Source organism: Onychostoma macrolepis, chromosome 14 (genome assembly GCF_012432095.1).
Source record: "Onychostoma macrolepis isolate SWU-2019 chromosome 14, ASM1243209v1, whole genome shotgun sequence".
Taxonomy (NCBI): domain Eukaryota; kingdom Metazoa; phylum Chordata; class Actinopteri; order Cypriniformes; family Cyprinidae; genus Onychostoma; species Onychostoma macrolepis.
The window spans coordinates 23,649,965-23,673,158 of record NC_081168.1 but is presented as its reverse complement, the minus strand read 5'-3'; the positions used below and the strand labels follow the sequence as shown (position 1 = coordinate 23,673,158).

The following is a 23,194-nucleotide window of genomic DNA, read 5'->3' as shown; positions in this document are numbered from 1 at the left end:
TGTGTGAAATCACCTAACAGAAACCTCTCTTCTCTCTGCAGAGGTCAGCGAGGCGACCAACACTCTGGGTCCAGGCACCATGGGTCTGAGCACCCGCTACAGCCCTCAGTTCACCCTACAGCATGTCCCTGATTACCGGCAGAACGTCTACATCCCCGGCAGTACCGCCACCCTGACCTCCAACCAGCAGCAACCCCAGCAGGCCCTGCCGCCTCCACAGGCCGCCGCAGCCGCCGCCGCTGCCCAACCTGAGCCGCCCAAAGCTGCCCAGACACCCGCCAGCAAGAAGAAATCCACAAAGAAAGAGAAGAAGTAGAGAGTCATAGGTAGATTGGAGGTTGAAATAGCTGGACGACTCCATTCTGTGCTGTTCTGAGGTTTGCTGGAAATCTGTAACCATTTAGAAAAAAAAAATTAGGGTAAAAAGAAGACAGTATGTCAGTGTAAACCCACTTCTAACCGCTTTGTCTATTTCACACATGCATTTGTTTTAAGTACTGTAAAATCGTTTCCTGGTTTATTGGACGTTCAGATATTTGGAGAGAAATTAGTTTTTCATTCTCACGTTTGCCAAGTTTAGGCAACTTCTAAGTGACACTATATTCCTGCTTATATAAAGCCAATAATGTATTTACCAGAGTACTTTACCATGATCATGTTAAACTGACATCTGGACAGAAAGAGGAAATGTATTCTTATAACAATCACATTCTTGTTTCTACAAAGACACAGTGTCCAGTGCTGTGGATGTTGCAATGTTTGTAAAATGCATCATGGTTATTACTTTACTTTTTGATATTGTTTGCTAAAATACCACTATGGACTTTTTAATTGATCATTTTAGGAGAAGTGTTGATGTAGATGCAAGTCAGGTGATTATTGCTGCATGCTGTTTTTTGCGCTATAGATAATCTCCATTTCACCTGACATCTATAAACACCCTTCTACAGAGGTGGTGAGCAGTTAAACCATCCGCTTTATGATGATTTGTATTTGATTTTAAAGAATGGATCCCCCTGTGTATCACTGAGCCAGAGTTTGGTTGTTGTTTTTATTTTTATTTTTTTTATGTTAACTGAATGTTTATGGAGCATTAGTGAAGTCCGAGCCATTATGGGAGCGTTGTAAAATCAGTTACAAGTCCACAAGTGCCCGCAGTGGCATATCGTCCTTATAGTATTCAGTATTTCCAGGTTATCTTGAAGTGTTGAATCTCTTTATCAGTGCTGGTTGTAATTAGATGGGATAGCTATGATACCTTCAGTGAGTATCTGTTGTTTTGATGGTCACAAAACCTCCTGACTTTGAAAGTTGCTGATCTAGGCAGCAATCAAGCTCAAGTAATCACAGATGGAATATGAATACTGTTCAAATCCAACACCAGTTAGGATTGATGCTGTTTTAGGAGGCAACTTGCACTCATTGAATGTACAACAAGCACAGTAACTGTCATTAAAGAGTCACTTGTTAGACCTTTGAAAGCTGGTTCTAAGAAATGCTAATAGTGGAAAAATTCCGTCCAATTGCTGGTTCCGGTTCACTTCCCCTCTGAATACAACAGTTCTTGTACCATTGGCATGACGTTCCTTTGTAAATAGAAATATGCCCTTAAAAACCCACGAAACCTTTTTCAGATAATCAGCTCATAAGGAATGGCTTACTACTGGAATGTCATTTTATTTTACAGAAAAAATGCACAAAAAATCAAAATGGAGAAAAAGAAGAAAAAAAAAAAACGTTTTTGACACACTCAGTTACCAATGTAGTTCTTTAGTACTTTGAAGGCCAACTAACGCACCTGTAAATAAAGAGTTTAACTTTTACTTATGAAAATAAATAGTGACACACTCTTAGTCTAGAAGTTGTGATGTTATGCATATATTTTTGTGTTCATCCTCCTCTTTTCCTGTCCCTTTTCCATGAAAAGACACAAAATGGAGAGCAAATAGATCTAAAATCCTCCGTTATTAATTTTGTGCTCTCTGTCGTGCTTACATGTGAGAATGCTTCTTAATGTCTATATGAAGAATCTGAATAGATCTATTATCTGTGTGTGTGTGCGCGCGTGTCTGCTGATGCTGTAATCCTGCTGTAACATCTCTGATAAGACGCTTTGATTCCCAGCTCCTGTGTGCTACTTGCATTTTATATGCTAATATTTATATTGCTGTTTTATTTTTTTTCTTTTCCTGAACACTGACATTTCAAATAAAAGGTTCTCAAATTATCTATTGTCTTTTTTTCAGTTTGTAAAAGTTTTAATTTATTCAGAATTTATACACCATAGCACAGTTGTGCAAGGGTGAATCTAACAATGTTGATAGATAGATTAGATATACATATACACCACATACCCACATGTACATATGCGTGAGTATATATTTCTGTGTAAACACACAATAGCGTACGTTGATTAGAGAGGGGAAAACATATAAAGAAGTGCAGAAAATGATAGGCTGCTCAGCTAAAATGATATCAAATGCTTTAAAATGGCAACCAAAACCAGAAAGATGTGGAAGAAAACGGAAAACTACCATTCAAATGGATCGAAGAATAGCCAAAATGGCAAAGACTCAGCCAATGATCAGCTCCAGGGTGATCAAAGAAAGATCCTAAAGTTACCTGTGAGCACTGTAACAATTAGAAGACACCTATGTGAAGCCAAGCTATCGGCAAGAAGCCCCCGCAAAGTCCCATTGTTGAAAAAATGAAGAGGTTACAATTTGCCAAAGAACACACTGGCCTAAAGAGAAATGGAGCAATATTTTGTGGACTGAGGAAGCAAGATTGTTCTTTTTGGGTCTAGGGGCCGCAGACAGTTTGTCAGACGACCCCCAAACACTGAATTCAAGCCACAGTACACTGTGAAGACAGTGAAGCATGGTGGCGCAAGCATCATGATATGTTTCCCATACTACGTGTTGGGCCTATTTATCGCATTCGAGGGTTTCATGGATCAGTTTGAGTACATTAAAATACTAAAAGAGGCTATGTTGCCTTATGCCGAAGAGGAAATGCCCTTGAAATGGGTGTTTCAACAAGACAACAACCCCAAACACACAAATAAGTGAGCAGCATCTTGGTTCCAGACCAACAAGATTAACGTTATGGAGCGGCCGGCCCAATCTCCAGACCTTAATCCAATAGAAAACTTGTGGGGTGACATAAAAAATTCTGTTTCTGAGGCAAAACCAAGAAATGCAGGGGAATTGTGGTGTGTAGTGCAATCGTCCTGGGCTGGAATACCTGTTCACAGGGGCCAGACTCCATGCAACACAGATGTGAAGCTGTTCAGTGTGTATTGAAGTAAAAGATATTATATGGATTTTGAGCTTTACTCACTTTTTTAAACACACTGCTATTATTTTGAACACTGTATATGTGTGTGTATATATATATATATATATATATATATATATATATATATATATAAATTATAATTATATAAATATAAACTATTATAAAAATAAACTATGTTCAGTTATATATGCAAGTTCAGTTGTTCGTTAAGGTAAATCAAACCCTCAGGACTCTACTGCTCAAATTTTCTTACTCTTTCAATGCTTTGGCAAGACAAGTTTCTGGTTTTCATATTATGCAAACTATTTAATTTACAAAGCTGGTGGGAAAACCTTTTATAGCTTTACATGACATAAAAATGTTTAAAGTAACCATTTTAATATGAGTGTATATGTATACTTGAGCAATAGTCTCCTGAGGGTTTGATGTGGCTTAACGAACAACTGAAATTCAATACACGTATTCTATTCTACTTCTATTTCACTGTTCAATCTTGAATAATGTGCATTTTTGGCCTCAAAGGTTTGTGCAGTTAAAGGATTTGGTTCAGTGATCTGAATTTTCAACTCTATTTTAATCTAACTAAAATAGATGAAACACTGTTCTCTTTCAGATGCACAAAGACTGTGTTTTTTTCAAATCTCTGCTTCCTTTGCCAAAAATTCTTCAATGTTTTCACAGCTGTGAGGTTTGACAACAAACGAAAGACTTTCACCAGGTTTCAAACAGGGATCGGGGTCAGGATCTGATGTAGGAGATGTGGAGATCGGCAGGGGTCAGAGGTCAAAGTTGTTTTGCTACAGTCGGCCTGATTAGGGTCACAGACAGATTTTAGCCTGAGACAATTAACAGATGGCAATAAAAATACAGCAGAGACAAAAAGAAAAGTGTGCTTCATTTTCTCTGTCATAAAACCCTAGAGAAAAACCACTCTGTTGTCAAGCACAAAAAGAATACACAGGGAAGCCCATCTGTTCACCCAACACACACACACACACACACTGCATCAGCACCCATACAAAAAACGTCTTTTCCACTTCAGCTGGCATTACCATGGAAACCCCTTCCTTTTCCAAGAGAGTCGAATGGAAGGAGTGATTAGAATCCAAATAGAGCAAAAAGAGGACAGACCAACAAAACACATAACAGACATGTGGAAAAGTGAAGATGTGGGGGAAGGACTAAAAAAACACACGGATCAGAGAAGAGGACACACTTGAAGCTTTTCCTGAAGGATTATCAGGAATGCAAATCAGAGGAAATCCTCGTTTTAGCAGTTTGATCAGTACTTGGATAACAAAGTGGATTAAAGAGACCATTATTTACACATTATTACTCTTTAGTTCAATTTAAATGTGTTTAATTGCCATGACCAATTTTAAACTGTAGTGACAAAAGTATTTTAGTTTTTCAAGACCTCTTTTAAACCTATCAAGTTCTTTCAAATAAATATCAAAGTCAAATCTTTTTCTTTCTTCATATGTTCCTGATCTTATACTGAACCATTCAACTGTGCACCTTTGTCAAAAAAATAAAAAATAAAAAAAGTATTTGCCTTCATAATCTTTCATCACAATGTAATAACTCACTCCACTGCTGAAACTGAAAACTATTAAAAAAAACCCACTGAATTTATCTAAAATATCTTTTCATAAACATGTACACATCCTCATAATTCCCCATGCTTTGTCCAAACAATTATACATGAATTACTTGTTAAATAAATTAACATCGGTGTTAATTACAAGTATTTTGTTATTTTTCCAAATTTTCTATTTTCTATTTAGTCACCAATTAAAAAAAAGGCTTTGTCATAAAATAGAAGTTGATTTTTTTTTCAGTGTGCTTTATAATTTTAATTAAAGTTTTACACTGTTAATGGTCGGCTTATACTATGTCTACATAGTACATTTAACTGTAATGTCAAAAGAGCAAGCAAAATTCAGTTTTGTCTCTGATATGAGTGGAATTTTAGAGTCCTGCCAGTGAACAGCATCTGGAGGACAGATTAAAGTCTGTGGAAACAACGATATTTACGTCACACAGAGAGTGAATAAACAGATCATTTGATTTAAGAACCATCACATCTAAACAGACCCGTATGAGCCGAACACTGAGTTCACTGCTCAGACTCAGAGGAGTGTGAGTGTGTGTGTGGGGGTGTGTGTGTGTGTGTGTGTGTGTGAAAGTGTGATGGCCGAAGTGCATTAGACACGCAGACTCAGACTTCAGCACCATGGCGACAGGTGTTGTCAAGGCAATAAAGCAGCTGCTTAGGATATTCTGGGATGTTGCCCTCATACTGTTTCCCAAATGGTTTGACAGAATTGTGAGGAATGCAATAAACAACCAATCACAGATCATCTGATAAACACACTGACCAATCAAGCTTCAGTCTCATTCCCACCTAAACATAATGCCTTATCTAATTATTAATATCCTTATGAATATCCTATTAAATGAGCAATATCACACGAGTAGCCATGTGATAGCGCTCTACATTAGAACGGCTGTGATCCGAGTGCTGTAATAACAGCAGTGCTGATATAGAGCGATATAGTACAGTACACAAATAAATACGATAGTGTCTTAAACAAAATTTTGTGTTTGGAGCGACTTTCTTCTGCCACGGATTCAAATCTCAAGCTGACAGATGAGCCCAAGCCTCCGTTACTAATTAAAAAAAAAAAAAACACTTTAGAATTAGAAGGAAAGCTTATATTATGAAGAGAGAGATGGACTGCGAGATTACAGCATTCATTATTCAGCTCAATCACATATTCAGAACAAAACATTAGTTTGAATCTCCGCCGAGGAAAGCGATATCTTTGTCTTAGTATCCTTTCAACTGTTATGGGAATTTCCCATGATAATGAGGGTCAATGCACTTTTTGAAGGTAAAAATAATGTAAAAGTCTTTGCTTCATGTCTCATAAAGACAGATTCTTGTCGTCTAATGCTAAAACATTGTAACCAAAATCACCATCACTAACACACAGACCGCTTCTCAATACCAAATACTATTATTACTTGTAAAAAAATATTATTTATTTAATATTATTTATTAGATTTAATAAACCAACACAGACATTTTAAAAGTTGCTAGGCAATTCAGTCAAAAGTACAAAGACAGCCCACTGATACAGCATTAAAGTTATACTAAAATATAAAGTTATGAAACTTTGCCCTCAGCCAAAACTGTTTACTCTGGAACAAATAATAGATTAATGAGACCAAAGACTGCCTGTTAGATTTACCCAAAATAATTACATCTCATGCTGCTATAGGGACATCAGAGCCAACGGCAAATTCCAGAAGATCAGGCCAAGGTGAGGCTGCTCCCAGTGAGCTGAACGGCCGCTGATGCCCTGGAGCTCACATCTTCGAGAACATTGAAGAACATTTTCAAATAGGTGCTATCTTTAGCAAACCACATATTTAAGTCTAAACAAGTACATTCTTGTCTCAAAAACCCCTCTTAAAACTACATTATGTCACAACAACAGTAGTATATAAAATACTACACAGTGTCTCAATCAATTGATCTTAACTAAGGTTTTACACTGTTAATGGTCGGCTTATACTATGTCTACATAGTACATTTAACTGTAATGTCAAAAGAGCAAGCAAAATTCAGTTTTGTCTCTGATATGAGTGGAATTTTAGAGTCCTGCCAGTGAACAGCATCTGGAGGACAGATTAAAGTCTGTGGAAACAACGATATTTACGTCACACAGAGAGTGAATAAACAGATCATTTGATTTAAGAACCATCACATCTAAACAGACCCGTATGAGCCGAACACTGAGTTCACTGCTCAGACTCAGAGGAGTGTGAGTGTGTGTGTGGGGGTGTGTGTGTGTGTGTGTGTGTGTGAAAGTGTGATGGCCGAAGTGCATTAGACACGCAGACTCAGACTTCAGCACCATGGCGACAGGTGTTGTCAAGGCAATAAAGCAGCTGCTTAGGATATTCTGGGATGTTGCCCTCATACTGTTTCCCAAATGGTTTGACAGAATTGTGAGGAATGCAATAAACAACCAATCACAGATCATCTGATAAACACACTGACCAATCAAGCTTCAGTCTCATTCCCACCTAAACATAATGCCTTATCTAATTATTAATATCCTTATGAATATCCTATTAAATGAGCAATATCACACGAGTAGCCATGTGATAGCGCTCTACATTAGAACGGCTGTGATCCGAGTGCTGTAATAACAGCAGTGCTGATATAGAGCGATATAGTACAGTACACAAATAAATACGATAGTGTCTTAAACAAAATTTTGTGTTTGGAACGACTTTCTTCTGCCACGGATTCAAATCTCAAGCTGACAGATGAGCCCAAGCCTCCGTTACTAATTAAAAAAAAAAAAACACTTTAGAATTAGAAGGAAAGCTTATATTATGAAGAGAGAGATGGACTGCGCGAGATTACAGCATTCATTATTCAGCTCAATCACATATTCAGAACAAAACATTAGTTTGAATCTCCGCCGAGGAAAGCGATATCTTTGTCTTAGTATCCTTTCAACTGTTATGGGAATTTCCCATGATAATGAGGGTCAATGCACTTTTTGAAGGTAAAAATAATGTAAAAGTCTTTGCTTCATGTCTCATAAAGACAGATTCTTGTCGGCGTCTAATGCTAAAACATTGTAACCAAAATCACCATCACTAACACACAGACCGCTTCTCAATACCAAATACTATTATTACTTGTAAAAAAATATTATTTATTTAATATTATTTATTAGATTTAATAAACCAACACAGACATTTTAAAAGTTGCTAGGCAATTCAGTCAAAAGTACAAAGACAGCCCACTGATACAGCATTAAAGTTATACTAAAATATAAAGTTATGAAACTTTGCCCTCAGCCAAAACTGTTTACTCTGGAACAAATAATAGATTAATGAGACCAAAGACTGCCTGTTAGATTTACCCAAAATAATTACATCTCATGCTGCTATAGGGACATCAGAGCCAACGGCAAATTCCAGAAGATCAGGCCAAGGTGAGGCTGCTCCCAGTGAGCTGAACGGCCGCTGATGCCCTGGAGCTCACATCTTCGAGAACATTGAAGAACATTTTCAAATAGGTGCTATCTTTAGCAAACCACATATTTAAGTCTAAACAAGTACATTCTTGTCTCAAAAAACCCCTCTTAAAACTACATTATGTCACAACAACAGTAGTATATAAAATACTACACAGTGTCTCAATCAATTGATCTTAACTAAGGTTTTCTGAATAACTTAGGCATACTATGTGAATGAGTTCTACTAATTGCTGCACGTTGAGTAAGGTACTGGACATTTTTAGGTTTTACAGAGTGGAATAACTCTGGTTTCACTAGTGCTGCAGAAATGACACACAGCAGCTTTAAGTAACGCGTAACTCATTAGGACTCATAGTAAACAATGCTGGAGGGTGTTTGCCTTTCTAAATTAAAAAAAAGAACCATGACAACATTCTGTCAAGTCAGAGATCAGGATGGGAATAAACTAGTAAAGAGACATACACAATATTCTAAAATCTCAGAGAGGAACAGACACATTGATGCTGTTATTTTGGAGCATTTTGCCCTATATATAAACATACAAAATGTCTTTAATGGGCTGGTGCATGTTTATGGTGAAAACAGACCCAGGCAAAGAGGGTTTTGTGGTTGTGGTGGTGCTGGGTGGATTATTTTGGACCATGTTCTTCCCAGATGAACTCTGACAGTGACTGAACACAGTCCAGCAATTCAGCAACAAAAGCTTCCTTTAATAACAGCAGGAAGTCCAACTGCAGAGAAAATTCCTTCACAGTGTCAAGTCATCACAGATCTACTGCCCTACTTTACCCACAATCCCTCTGCCAACAATCCCTCCCTCTGAGTCTGTCCGGAAAGATTAAAGAACCGAGGAAAAGGGAGCCAGATGAAAAGGCACATTTGAGTTCATCCTGTTTAAATATTAATTACTCACAGAATACCTTAGATCATGTAAAGCTATATTAAGTATATAGTGCACTAAGAGACCAAAATCACTCTGACTTGACACCAGCCACAAATGCATGCTGGGTAACCATCAATACCACAATGATTACTTCAAAAATAGTGAGTATATGCAATTATAAACATAGCCAGAGTCCCTCCCAACTACTGCAGGAAGACAATATGAGGGAAATCTGTTTTTTGAACAATGACTATGCAGGAAAAAAAGTTGTCCAGGTTACCAGGATCATAAGTAAAGGAGGATATAACAGTGACTCATGTGTCAGCCCTCATGAAACACACACACACACACACTCAGACATGAACAAACAAATGATTCACACTGATCTAAAGAGCTTTTTGTGAGTTTTCGGAGGGGGGATGATGTAATTATTGCAGAATTTTCACCTTTAGTCACCAAAAATCCTCATGCAAAAGTCCCTGTGTGTAATAAACTTAATCACAGTCTGATTGTTGCAACAGTCCCCTGGGCCTCTTACAGACTAAAGGGGTAACATCATGGAAAACTATTGATGAAATATCATTCATGACTTAAAACTCCCTCTCCAGTCCACCCCAAACATTTATTGAAACTAGCCTGTACCAAAAAAAAAAAAATAATAAAAAAAAAATAAATAAATAAAAAAGTTTAGAAATACTCATGGAAATAAAATAAAATAAAAACTGGAAAACAATAAAGTTATAAGGAGTCCAAATGTATTATAAATAAATAAACAAATAATAGTTTCATTTGAATTAATCTTGGAAAACAACAAAATTACAAGGAGTCAAAAAAAAAAAAAAAAATAATAAAAAAAAAAAAAATAAAAAAAAATAAAATAAAATAAAATATAAAAATAAAATAAAATAAAATAAATAAAATAAAATAAAATAAAATAAAATAAAATAAAATAAAATAAAATAAAATAAAATAAAATAAAATAAAATAAAATAAAATAAAATAAAATAAAATAAAATAAAATAAAATAAAACAAAATAAAATAAAATAAAATAAAATAAAATAAAATACATGGAAAACAAGCAAATGATAAGGAATCCAAATTCAAAGGTCCAGCACATGAAACTGAATGAGTTCATTTCTAAAGATAAATACAGTTCATTCAGACACTTCTAGGACAGAAGAAACAATGTGTCTTTATCAGTCAATCAAACAGTCACTGGTTACTCACATGACATGTCCTCAGGCAATTGCCCTCTGCTTAGATGACCTGCGGTCTGAGAGGCCCACAGCATCATGGACATAAAGAGACACATTTTCTATTTATCATCTCTCTCTCTCTCTCTCTCTCTCGCTCTCTCTCTCTCACACACACACACACACACACACACACACTAAATCACAGTGGTTCACAGTGGTCAGATCAGCTGACAAAGCCTGAGGGGCAACTTGACACACACACACACACACACTAGTTTGATCTATATTATCTGGGACAAAAGAGGACATGACATTCAGTGTGTAAAGCTGAACTACAATTCAGATAATTCATAAAAAATAGTGTTAAGATGAGAGAGAGAGCATTTATTTGAAATCAAAATATTTTGTAACATCAACATAAATGTCACAATATAATATATAAATGTAAAAATACTGACCTCAAGCCTCAAGGCCTCAATACTGACTCTTTATATAGGCTTGTCCCGTTCAGAAGAGCATTTTCATTTTTAAGTCGACATGAACTCACAATGCATCCATCAGTTCTCCCATGGAAAAAATCAAGTCCCGTCTGACATTTATATCCTACGAAAAGAAAGGAAGGTCAAAATTGGACATGTAACTAATGGGAGAGATTTTCTCTTTCTCTCTGAAGAGCAGCAGGACTGATTGATCTTCAGATCAGCTGTAATCAAAGCATCTCTGTCTCTCATCATAATCATCATCTCTCACACAGGACTGAAAGAGAAGATCAAGGCATCAATAAAATTACTAATAAAATAGTGTTTTACAAATAAAATACTAGTCAGGGTAGGCGACTTCTACTTAATTTTACGCAAACGAAAACAGGGCTTTGAGAGACAATTAATTTTCACATCTATTTTTTTTTTTTTTTTTGTCTGTTGCCTTCTGTTTCATTGGCTGAACAACTGAAGTCAAGCGTTTTTGAGAGCGATTGCTCTCACCTTGTTTTCATGTGTGTCAAATTAAATATGCCATCTGCCTTGCCTGAGGCTGTGCTCACATTAATCCAGATATATTTGAAAACATTTTTTTCTCTACATTTTGGCCTTTTGTCCACACAGAGACAGCATTTTTGTCCAGCAAAAATAGAGCTTTTTGAAGATGCTCTCCCAAACGGATAAATTTGATTTTTTTTTTTTTTTTTTTTGTAGACTGAATAGGGAGGTATTTGAAAATAATGACACATTTAATCATGTGACGCATATTGTTAAATATGCCTAGATAGCTTGTTAAAGTTAAATGCTACTTTATAAATTACATTCCAAAATTTACTCGCAATTGACCCTTTGTACTGAGGCGCTACAGTGATCTGTCACAACACATTAAAGAGCCACAAAACAGAATTTATTGCTTGAATTTCTTACAAAATGACAAAATTTGAGACTTTGTTTCATGCCAAAAGTAACCTGCTCTGTCTTTCCGAAGGGTGAATTGCTGTCCTGCTTCAAAACAAGACAGGTTTTTTTTTTCAGGGTTAGAGTTAAATGGTGATTTTTTTGTGCAGCAGTATTTTGCTAATAAAATGATTGTGCCAGAAAACTCACAAAAACAGTTTCATCTGTCTCTGTATCATCTCAGTGAGCTTTTATTAGATTTTACACATGTGAATATTGAAGCTTTTTGAGATTTAAGCATTTTGGATGAGCAACTCTTGGAGAAAAAAATTATAAAAATTAAAACACTAGTGGAGATGGAGAGTTTCTAAATTAACGTATAAGTATCATTTATCAGCATACATAAGGTATTTTGGTGACAGAATCACTTTAAATCTGTTTATGAGGGGAACAAATAAGACCTTTAAAGCTCCAGAAGTGAAAGACTGGAAAGACTTTCAGCATGACTCACTTAAAAAAAAAAAATTAAATAAAAAAAAATAATGATTTTTATAACGCATTCTCTCTCTACTTTCTATCACTGTGTCTCATATCCATCTTTTTGGCCACCTTCAGTACAGAGAGACTCAAGAATTTGGATTCAGAAACAGATTCAAAGCACTTTGAAATTGACACTGAAATTTGCTAAGAGAGAGGATGGGAGGCCAGAACTATTGCTGGGAGCTCTGAGGGACTCCTAACATTATGTTTTGGGTTGTTTGGTCCAAACTCGCTGCCAAAGTCTTAATGAAGACTGCTGAATTAGTTCTCCATTCTTCTCTCTCTCCGACTCCACCCTCCACAAACAGCCACATACTCTCCCACATTCACTCGCTACCTGGAGACCACCGTGACACTAAGCCAGCAATCAGCTGCCTGAGAACACAGCTCCTGCCTTCTGATTGGCCGGCCGCTCCAGCTCTCATTACAGCATCAATGCGGCCATCATTGTGCCGTCTGGCCACAACCGAGCCAATTGCTGGCCAAGAGTCTGTCCTGAAGAACACAAACAACAAGAAAATGAAGCAGTGCAGAGGGTGAAATATAACAAGAGCCGTGTAACGAGAAACAGTCCTGAAGGGATCCAGACATTAAGAATGTGTTCTGATGAAGATCTGTAATGAGAAACACACATAAACAAAGAGCTCTACGCCTTTATGCTTAAACAATGTGTTTAAATGAAAGCAAATGTGCATTGTCAACACACACACCACATCTCATTTTGAACAAAAGAACTCTGAGCTGCTTTTATCTTTTTTAAGAGCTTTAATCAGTTCATCATGTTTCTTTTTCTCTTCCTGTCTTTCACTTCCTCTCTGTTGAAAATCTGTTGAAAGTCTCTGTAAAAAAAAAAAAAAAAAAAAAAAATTGTGGAGAAAAAGCAAACAGTAACAAAAAGATGGCAAGTAACATTTAACAATTGAATACAAATTAAGTACCCTTCTTTCTTTCTTTTTTTTTTTTTTTTTGTTGCTGCTGCACACAGGCATCAGACAATCAAACTCTTCCTGACAACTGGCACATCAAACACTCCATTAAATGGCTGTAATTCAAAAACAAACATTCACTATTATTGGTCATATTTAGGGTTAGAGATTTGAACAAACCCATAACACCAAGTATAAGCAATAGTAATGATGATGCATGTACAAAACAAACAAGCAGATACATACTGTGAAACATATCTGCTCTGGTTTCCACAATCTGTGGATTAGACTGATGCTATTCTTGGAGGAATAATCACCATGGTTACAGGGAATGGAGGGATTCCAAAGCAAACATTCCACTCTTCTCCCAACTCCTCGTCTCATTGAACATCTCTTAAAAAAACCCACATACTATACCACTGAGAAAGACAGATGGACTTCACAGCACACGACAGAAACTGCTAACCCAGTTAACCCATGTGCCAAACAACTCACAAACAAGAAATCAGATTTTGTGTGACCTTCATGTTTTGTGTGTTTAATGTAAGAGGCATTTCTCCCTGTGTCTGTATGAGTTGTAACAGAGGAGTGTGTGTGAGTGTGTTAGACTGGGATTTGCTGAGAGGAAATTCCAAATCATAGTTGCATTTTTCCGCGCTCATGAGACATAAAACCAGCGCACAGATGCACACACAGGAATGCCAAAAAAAATGCTGTACCAGTCATACCAAATTACACACACAAGACATGTTCCATAAATGTTACCACACATTTGTGTTCTGTACAGACATATTGACTTTGTGCATGTTCTCTCTTATACATATATCTGTGAGGCACTAACAAAAAAAAAAAGTCCTAAAAATATAATGTGTTTCTAGAAAAGCGCACCATACCATAAAATATATTTATTTTGGAGGTTCTTAAACTGTACTTCTTCAGCTGAAATAAATTGTAAATGTATGTTACATTAAAAGAATAGTTTGGCCAGAAATGTGCTGAAAATGGACTCATTTAAGACGTAGATGAGTTTGTTTCTGTATATTTTATATTTTTTCTGCAAATTTATTTTGATAGCAATGGATCCTCAGCAGTGAATGGGTGCCGTCAGAATGAGAGTCCAAACAGCTGAAAAAAACATCACAATAATCCACAAGTAATCCATACCACTCCAGTCCATCAATTAACATCTTGTGAATTGAAAAGCTGCATGTTTGTAAGAAACATTCATCATTACGGAGTTTGAAGTTCAAATTGTTACTTCTAGCCAAAAATATGAGTCCAGAATCCAAAATAACGCTTGCTTTCGTGAAAAAGTTCATCCCCTGTTGTCCTCTCACAGCAAAATCCACCACCATATTTGTTTAGAAGGGTTTTGGCTGGATCTGTGCCTATTTCTCTCCTGATTCAGACAAGACAACTTTTTTTTTTTTTTTTACTAGAGGGAGCATTATTATGCACAGATGACTTGTATTTGCCAGAAGCAAAGGTTTTAAGTTTAAAACATCTTCATGATGAATTTGTTTCTTACAAACATACAGATTTTAGCTTCACACAAGATGTTAATTGATGGACTGGAGTGGTGTGGATTATAATGATGTTTTTATCAGGTTTTTGGACTCTCATTCTGACGGCACCCATTCACTGCAGAGGATCCATTTGAGAGCTAGTGATGCAATGCTCTATTTCTCTAAATCTGTTCTAACGAAGAAACAAACTCATCTACATCTTGGATGGCCTGAGGGTGAGGACATTTTTTGTTTGTTCTTTGAAAGATTTTTAATATTTAATGTTTATTGTAAGTGTCCAAATACTTTGGGGTCCATAAGTAAATTTCAGTTACTACAAGTACCTTACAAGTACCATACCTTTTGCTATTGCATACATTTTCAAATATTCCATCAATCCAATAGTAGCAAAACCCATCAAACAAACATACACACACAAAATCCATATGGAATTAAAGATTATATTTTAATGGTGTGGTTTTAGAGACAACCAGAATAAACATCTCTACAGTCAAAACGCAAAATACACAATTTGACCAATGGATCTCACCAATACAATCTCTATATTATTACAATAAAACAATCAACAATAAAAATTGACAAAGAAAAACGGTGTTCTTAAAAAAAAAAAAAAAAAAATCATCAAAACAAAGAAAACACAGTCTCTTTGTTTTTCCAGTGATCTTTATCCAGCTTTTTCAAGAAAGTGAAACTGTTGACTTGTACAACCATCAGCACGATCAATCGGCTTTGAAGTAGATTCTGTTGGCTCCCAGTTCTCCGAAACTGCGGATCACTGCCAAAACATTGACGTAATTTTTCACACATTACATAATTGCATATATATTTTAATATAGTTTAATCCGGAAGAAAAGTTCTCAGGATTTCTTGACAAATGCAGTCCGAGCTATGGCTTTAAACAGTGATCTCTACCCTCAAACATTCAGCCAACATCAACATTCAGAAAAGTCATATTGCAAAGCTGAAACTCTGAGGTCATATTTCCGTCACTGATACAAACTCAGTTTACGACTCGAGAACAATCTTAACGGGCGACAGGTTAAACAGTATCTGCTGGTGATCAGTCAACAAGGGACATTTGCTCTCTGTCTTTTGAAGACTGCAATGAAAAATACTAAAGTTTAATAAGTCTGTGCAGATATTTCAGCACCAATGATAGAAGTGCTCTGCTACAGTCCCTCAGATTTGTCTTGATCAAACAGTTTATCAGAGAAATAAATGCCAAAGGACCTGTCAATGTTACTTTTGCCAAGTTCACAGTGACTTTTTACTCAATGTCTGGCAGTAAATGAAAAATGATTTATCTTGCGATGGTGAAACGCCACTGAAAATTGTGTGATGTATGTATCACCAGTTTGGATCTTCATTGTGCAGAAAACATATAAACTATAGCACAAAAACAAAAACACAATGGACGTTTATGGAAACACGCATAACTGACCAATGCCGTTCATGAAACATTCTATGAAGTGCAGCAATCAACACAACTTATTCATAAAAACCACTGAGAAGTAGATTATTGCATTCAATTCAATGCAACAATGTATGCACTTTTTTTTTTACTAATGTTCTATCGTAACCCATTTTTGCATAACTTGTCACATTTAACTCCATGCAATGATTTATACAAGAATGGTTTTATGAATGACTGGAATGAACGAGGCTCAATGATCGTAGCCAGTGAAAAATACAAGTATTTTTGAGATTCAAACAATACCATTCACTTAAAATGACAGAATGAAATACCCAGAAAGAGAAGAGCACAGGAAGAAAGAAATAATTTTGTGAACAGGTACCAGACCTCCTTGTGATGGCTACAGAACCTCAGTGAGAACACTTCAAGAACACACTAACTGAACATGCATTTATGGGATCGACATTAATGGCACGTCGTGTTTCGAGAACAATAATGTAACTTATTTCAAACTTTCAGCCATATGATGTGTTTTAAAGTCAAAGAGCAAAAAAAAAAAAGCTAAATGTTAAAGAGGAACAGATGTTTGTTTTTAAAAAGGAACCAGAAGAGGATGTTCAGATGAATTTCGAATGGAACAAAATGCTCTGGAATCTATATACAAATCTTTGGAATCTTTGCAGACTCAATAGAGATAATGGACAGATGAAACCTTGTGTTTAGAGAAAGAGTGCTAGAAAATGACAAAACGACTGTGACAGTGATGAGATGAGGCCACTCCTCCAGCGTAACAGCCAATAGGAAGCCGTGTGGGGTGTGGTTTAGCAAGAGCCCCGCCCTCGCAGACTTGGTCCCCAAACACAGTCTGTCTTTTAACCGGCAGGATCAGCAGAGAAAGTCCTTAATTTGAGCGCAGCGGAGCATCATCTAAGAGGTCCTCCAGCGAGCCTGTGTCCGCCGGAGATGACTCTTTCCTGTCCTCCGCTTCCTGTCGGCTCTTTTTCATGGCACCGGGTGGGGCGTCCTCTTGAAGAAGCTCTTTGGCGAGAATGTTTGTCACGGCTTGACCGGCTCCTCTCCGATTGTTGGCTGAAATGGAAAGGGAAATAATAAATAAAGGGCAATTAAAAAGATGTTCAGTTTCATGCAGGTCAAACATCAAGCTGGAAAGGTCACTCTTTGAGGTCAGACACAGGTGTTAAGAGTTCAAAGGTCATTGTTTAAAGCACTGCAGTCAAAAACTACCAACAACTTGCCTTTTTATGAGTGTAAAGTTAAAAAAAAAAAAAAAAAAAAAAAAAGACAAAAATACTGAGTAAGAAAATCATTTCTTGTACAATAGGTGGCTGAATGTGTCATAATCCTACAATCAAGCATGCTTTCAGTGTTATTATTATAAGTGTTTTACTCTTAAGGTGTCCTATAACTGAGGGATGAGATAATCTAAAGCAGCATGCTATTCATCCACATAAAGTTGAAAATAACCTAGAATATTCCTATAAACACCATCAGATTGATATCCTGACATAAGAGACAGCTGCATAACATCATATACGTCGTCATATATGTGCGCTGGCAGTTATGTTGGTATATTTAGGACACTGTGAGAGTGGAGTGTTTACACACAAGTTAAACGCTCCAATAACAGCTGCAGAACAAATCTCCTGTGGTGAGACATTCATAGGAAAATACTGTCTGATAATGTCATATTCCATTCACATTTTTCAGCCTGTATGCAAAACAAGACCATGCAGAGGAAACCATGATTAAACACACACACACACAAAGAATCGGCAGTGCCACTGATAACGATCTCTGAACAAACATCTGTAACGAAGCATGCGGCGCAATAGAGAACACACACACACACACACACACAGACGTTACCAAGCAGGTGTCCAGTGTGAGCTGTGATAAGGACAGCACTGAGTCTGTTGGGGAAAAAAAGTCGTTATGGGTGCGTTTGTAGCTTTGGGTTGCGAGTGTCGGACAGATGAGACTCTAGAAACATTTACAATGGTAACAGAGTTACTGTAGTTTGTGTTTCTGCTATAAAATGATGGCCACTTTCTATTACTACTGTGTCCAAACAGGTTTCCAACAATAAGTATTTTTGGTTTGGTTGTTTCTTATTAAAATGCCATAAGATGATCACAGTTTATCGGAAAATGTTTGATGTTTAATATACAGTGATGTGGATTTCGGACCAATGACATTTCACCCCTGGACTACAGAGTGATATGAAACCGAAATGGACACATGAAAAAGTCAGTCAGTTGTCACAGTTCACTGTTTTACTGTGTATTTTTGTCTTGTTTTCCAGGTCAAATATATAAAACTTTTTAAATCAGGATGCATTCACTTGAGATGCAAAATGACTCGAGACATTTTAAGTCTGGTTTTCACTTAGAAATTTATCAAAATTAGGAGTTTATTCTTTAAAAAGAAGGAATATCTGCCAGTGTGGTCTGAAAAATTAATTTTCTATATAACAACAACGATAATAATTATTAAATATTATTAATATCCAATTTTACATTAATATAAAAAATAATAAAACAAAGTTGTTTTTTCTTGTTTCGGCAATAAATAAGATAAATAAATAAAAATAATATCTTGATTTTAAGAATGTTTTGATATTTGTCATGGAAAATAAGGCCAAATATTAAAGAATATTACTTTTAATAGTGTTGGTTAAGACAAAAATAAAAAAATTCACATTGGTAATAGAAAAGGTAGTTTTTACTCAATTACAGTAAAAATAAATAAATTAATTAAATAAAAATCATCTGGTTAAAGACATTGTCATTGTTGACCACCACTGTCATACTAACTAACTATAAATAAATAAAAGAGTCTTCTGACACTTTGACAAGTAGATCATTAGGATCATGAATGCATCTCAAACTCTTCTGCATCACATAAAAGAAAATCTGAAGATGACGTGTTTCCTTTGAGACGTGTCACATGAGCAGCTGTGTGGTTTAATTAACTTCTTTAATTAGAGGAGAATGAGCGAGAGACAGTAAACGTTATATAAACGGCCCACATAATGACAGATTCACATCTGAACCGCCTTCGCATTCTCCTGGCTTTCATCTTTTCACTCTTTTGCATCCTCCTTTGCTTCCTTAGAATCATTCTGTTGTTTCAATGCAAAGCTAAATTTAAATATAAATGTCATCACACTTTTTATTGCTGCTAGTGTATGAGTGAGATTCAGACTGTCTGGGTGTGAAAACAGAGCAGAGATCATTATCATCAGGGTAATGAAGCTAAAAATAAGTAAGTCTTCACACAGTGTCTGGAGGTGTTGAGCTCCCCCCTGAGGCAGAGCATGTGACTGCTGTGTGTGTGTGTGTGTGTCTAACATGATTAAGTGTGTGTGGTATCGTTCGTCCAGCAGCAGGAGTGTGTGTGTGTTGCTCTTTTGGTGGGATGGTTAAAGGGTGTGGCCTGCCTCAATGTTTGTGAGGCTGTACAAAAGAGGTGTGTGTGTGTGTGTGTCTGTGTGTTTTGTGGACATCTGGCACACAGTGTGTTTCTCTGTGGGTGTTTGTGTGTAAGGGCTCTATGAAGTGATATTGTGTGTTTGTGAGTGTTGGGCACAGGGTGTGCCTCTGTCTCTTTGTGTGAGTCTGACTGTGTGTATCTTTCATGGAGGAGTCAAGAGTGTGTGTGGGGTCACGACATGGCAGATGTGTGTATATTAATGAACAGCCTAAATAGACACACACCCACACCAGCTACATCTTCCTTTGCATAGTATCTATCCTAAATAGGTTGCAAGAATAGGATGTGTGCATGCCAAATCCTATAGCACATTAAAAATAGAAGTCAAACAGCATATGTGGATGTTCTTTGACCTAGCATGGACCTTAGTGAATGTAGATAAAATTTAATTTCATACAACTATAATCAGGTTGTGAAGGATGAAAATGACCACTGGAAAGTTTCTGGAAACATCTGTCAAAGCCTTATTAAATATGGTGTCTATCCTGACTAAGAGCAATTACCCACTATTGTACGATTTGAGGGAAGAAAAGAAGAAAAGAAAGTGTCATTGCAAAATAATATAAAGATAATTTATTTTGTTTTATTATTTTTTCCTCTTTTTTAGAATTTACCTGTGTGTGTGTGTGTGTGTCTGTGTGTGTGTGTGTGTGTGTGTGTGTGTGTGTGTGTGTGTGTGTGTGTGTGTGTGTGTGTGTGTGTATATATATATATATACACACACACACACACATATATATATATATGTATGTATATGTATATATACATACACATACATATACATACACATACACATATAACACACATATTATACACACACACACACACACACACACACACATATATATATATATATATATATATATATATATATATACACACTGTAGATAGATACACACAAAAGGTAAATTCCTTTGGTATTTTTGTAATAAATAATATAAAAAACTATATTAAATAATATTAATTATTGTTTTTACTAAAATGAAAATTAATAAATACCAAAATAAGAACTATTACTTTTGTAATTTCACTGTAAAAACAAAACAAAAAACCAAGGTCTCACTTTATATTAAGTGGCCTTAACTACCATGTAATTACATAAAAAAATATGTACTTATTGTGTTCATATTGTATTGTAAAATGGGTAAGGTTAGGGACCGGTTTGGTGGTATGGGTGGGTTAAGGTGATAGGGATCGGTCAACAGTGTAATTATAAATGTAATTACAGAAATTAATTATAGATGTAATTACATGCAGGTATTTTTAAAAATATAAGTACAATGTATGCACACAATAAGTGCATTGCACCAAATAAATACAGTATTAATATACATGGCTGTCTTAATTTATTCACATACATTTAATTAAATTATGGCATTTGCGATTTGAAAATCTCACTAAGCCATATCACGCTTTCAGTTTTATGTTGATTATTCATGCAGCCCTACTAAGGAGTATTTAGATATGATAAATGTTAAATTGTTATAAATGTTCAAGTTAAATAAGAAATTTTAAGTTAATTTAGCTAGATGCAAACAACACATGACAAAGGGGAATGTGCCATCAAGGATTTCAATTTCATGAGGTAATAATATGCCTCAGTACTGGTGTACTGTCTAATTATGTACTAAGTATACATAACATCATCATTATGTACTTTCATGATCACCATTTTGGCGTGAAGTATGTAAGTTAAATGCAGCCACAAACAAACATGAACCTGTCTAACAAAAGCCTTATGAAGCTCAAAGATTTTAGCCCAATTATTTATATTTCTGAAAATTTTCCATGCAGTTTCTGCCAGATATGAGACAGCACAGCATATTTTTGTGCATATGTTTGTGTCTTTGTAAGAATGTGATTAAAGCAGCAGCTGCCATCTGTCGCTGATTGGCTGATGAATCATTATGCAGAGGGTCAGGGATCAGAGGTCACAGGGCGTCTTCTGTCTCCACACTGCATGCCTTCGGTCTGTCTAAAGGCATCTAAACTGTGTGTGTATGTGAGAGAGAGAGAGTGAACGCACCCATATGCAGAATGAACAAGTGGTCAGAATGGGTGTGTGTTGGTATGTATGTATGTGTGTGTCTGTGGCATATGTTGAGGGGTTGAGTCACAGGCGCCGTGTGTATCTCCGTCTGTGTTGTCTACATAGTCAGCTTCCTCCAAAGTCAGCATCCTAACTGATTTGGAATGTCTACAAAAGGCTGTAACTCACAGATAGCACTAATTGAAGGCATTTTTAAGGGAAGCATCATTTCACAAAGAAAACACCAATAATGCCTTAACATGCTGTCTAGGTAGGGAGCTCACTAGATTTTGGAACAGAGCTTGTGTGTGCGCTGCTACAGAAAGGCTAAAAATACAAAACACCACTGAGATTTAGACTCGATTCCAAAAAAAATACACAGTTTGAAGCAGCAAAGTAAACCGAGTAAAAACTGCAGAGAGATACAGAAAAGAGAGGGAATATAAGATGATAAAGTAAAAATGGCCTGATCGAAGAGAGGAATGGAGGGGACAAAACGAGGAGAGTTTACCATGGAACTAAATACAAAAGATAAAAAGCGCGGGAATGCGGAGGCAGAGAGAGAGAGAGAGAGAGAGAGAGAGGGAGGGAGAGGAGTTTGGTCATTATTGCCACATAGCAGCACATCTGGATTCATTCAACGACAGATCCAGTTACACACACAGCACTGCTCCACACTGTTTGTAAGTCTAAAATACAGATGAAAAGAGGGGGAAAAAAAGCACACATGGTTTACTATTGTGTGCAGTTCTGAACAACATTTATATTGAAATATGCTAAAATCATATTTTGCGTTTTTCCTGCATTTCAAAAGTTTGTGGCTGGTAATTATTATTTTTTTTTTTACCAAGGCTGCATTTATTTGTTACACTAAAACAGTATTATTATGAAATATTAACATTTAAAAAAAGGTTTCTATTGTAATATATGTTAAAATGTAATTTATTTCTGTGATCAAAGCTGAATTTTTAGCATCATTACTCCAGTCTTCAGTGTCACATGATCCTTCAAAAATCATTCTAACATGCTGATTTGCTGCTCAGGAAACATTTCTTATTATTATCCATGTTCAACACAGTTGTGCTGCTTAATAGTTTTGTTGAAACTGTGATGCATTTTATTTTTATTTTATTTTATGAATAGAAAGTTCTAAAGAACAGGATTAATTTGAAATAGAAACCTTTTATAACATAATAATTTGTCTTTACTGTCAATTTAACACTCTTTAAAATAAAATAATTAACTTCTTTAAAAAAAAAATCTTACTGACCCCAAACTTTTTGATACTGTAAATTTACATTTAGGAGAAAGTGCATTCAAAGTACACATTTTTATCATGATTTCCCTGGAAATCAAACCACAAACTTGGTGTGTGTGTCATGTTTCAACACTCTTCTTTTATCTATTATTGTGTATCAATT

The 23,194-nt window shown here is 36.0% G+C and overlaps 2 protein-coding genes across 12 annotated transcripts in view; one reads left to right on the top strand and one right to left on the bottom strand.

Moving 5' to 3' along the window:
* The window catches only part of LOC131553664 (protocadherin gamma-A11-like), a 165,336-nt gene extending 163,109 nt beyond the window's left edge, over window positions 1-2,227 (top strand). For all 10 annotated transcript variants that reach the window (XM_058798499.1, XM_058798494.1, XM_058798498.1 and 7 more), the window contains exon 4: window positions 42-2,227. In XM_058798499.1, the coding sequence (XP_058654482.1) occupies window positions 42-316 (275 nt within the window). In that variant the 3' untranslated portion in view covers window positions 317-2,227. The remainder of the gene's footprint in view (window positions 1-41) is intronic.
* Window positions 2,228-15,243: 13,016 nt separating this feature from the next.
* The window catches only part of LOC131552854 (protein diaphanous homolog 1), a 114,197-nt gene continuing 106,246 nt past the window's right edge, over window positions 15,244-23,194 (bottom strand). For both annotated transcript variants that reach the window (XM_058796986.1, XM_058796987.1), the window contains one exon: window positions 15,244-17,320. In XM_058796986.1, coding sequence (XP_058652969.1) covers window positions 17,133-17,320 — 188 coding nt within the window. In that variant the 3' untranslated portion in view covers window positions 15,244-17,132. The remainder of the gene's footprint in view (window positions 17,321-23,194) is intronic.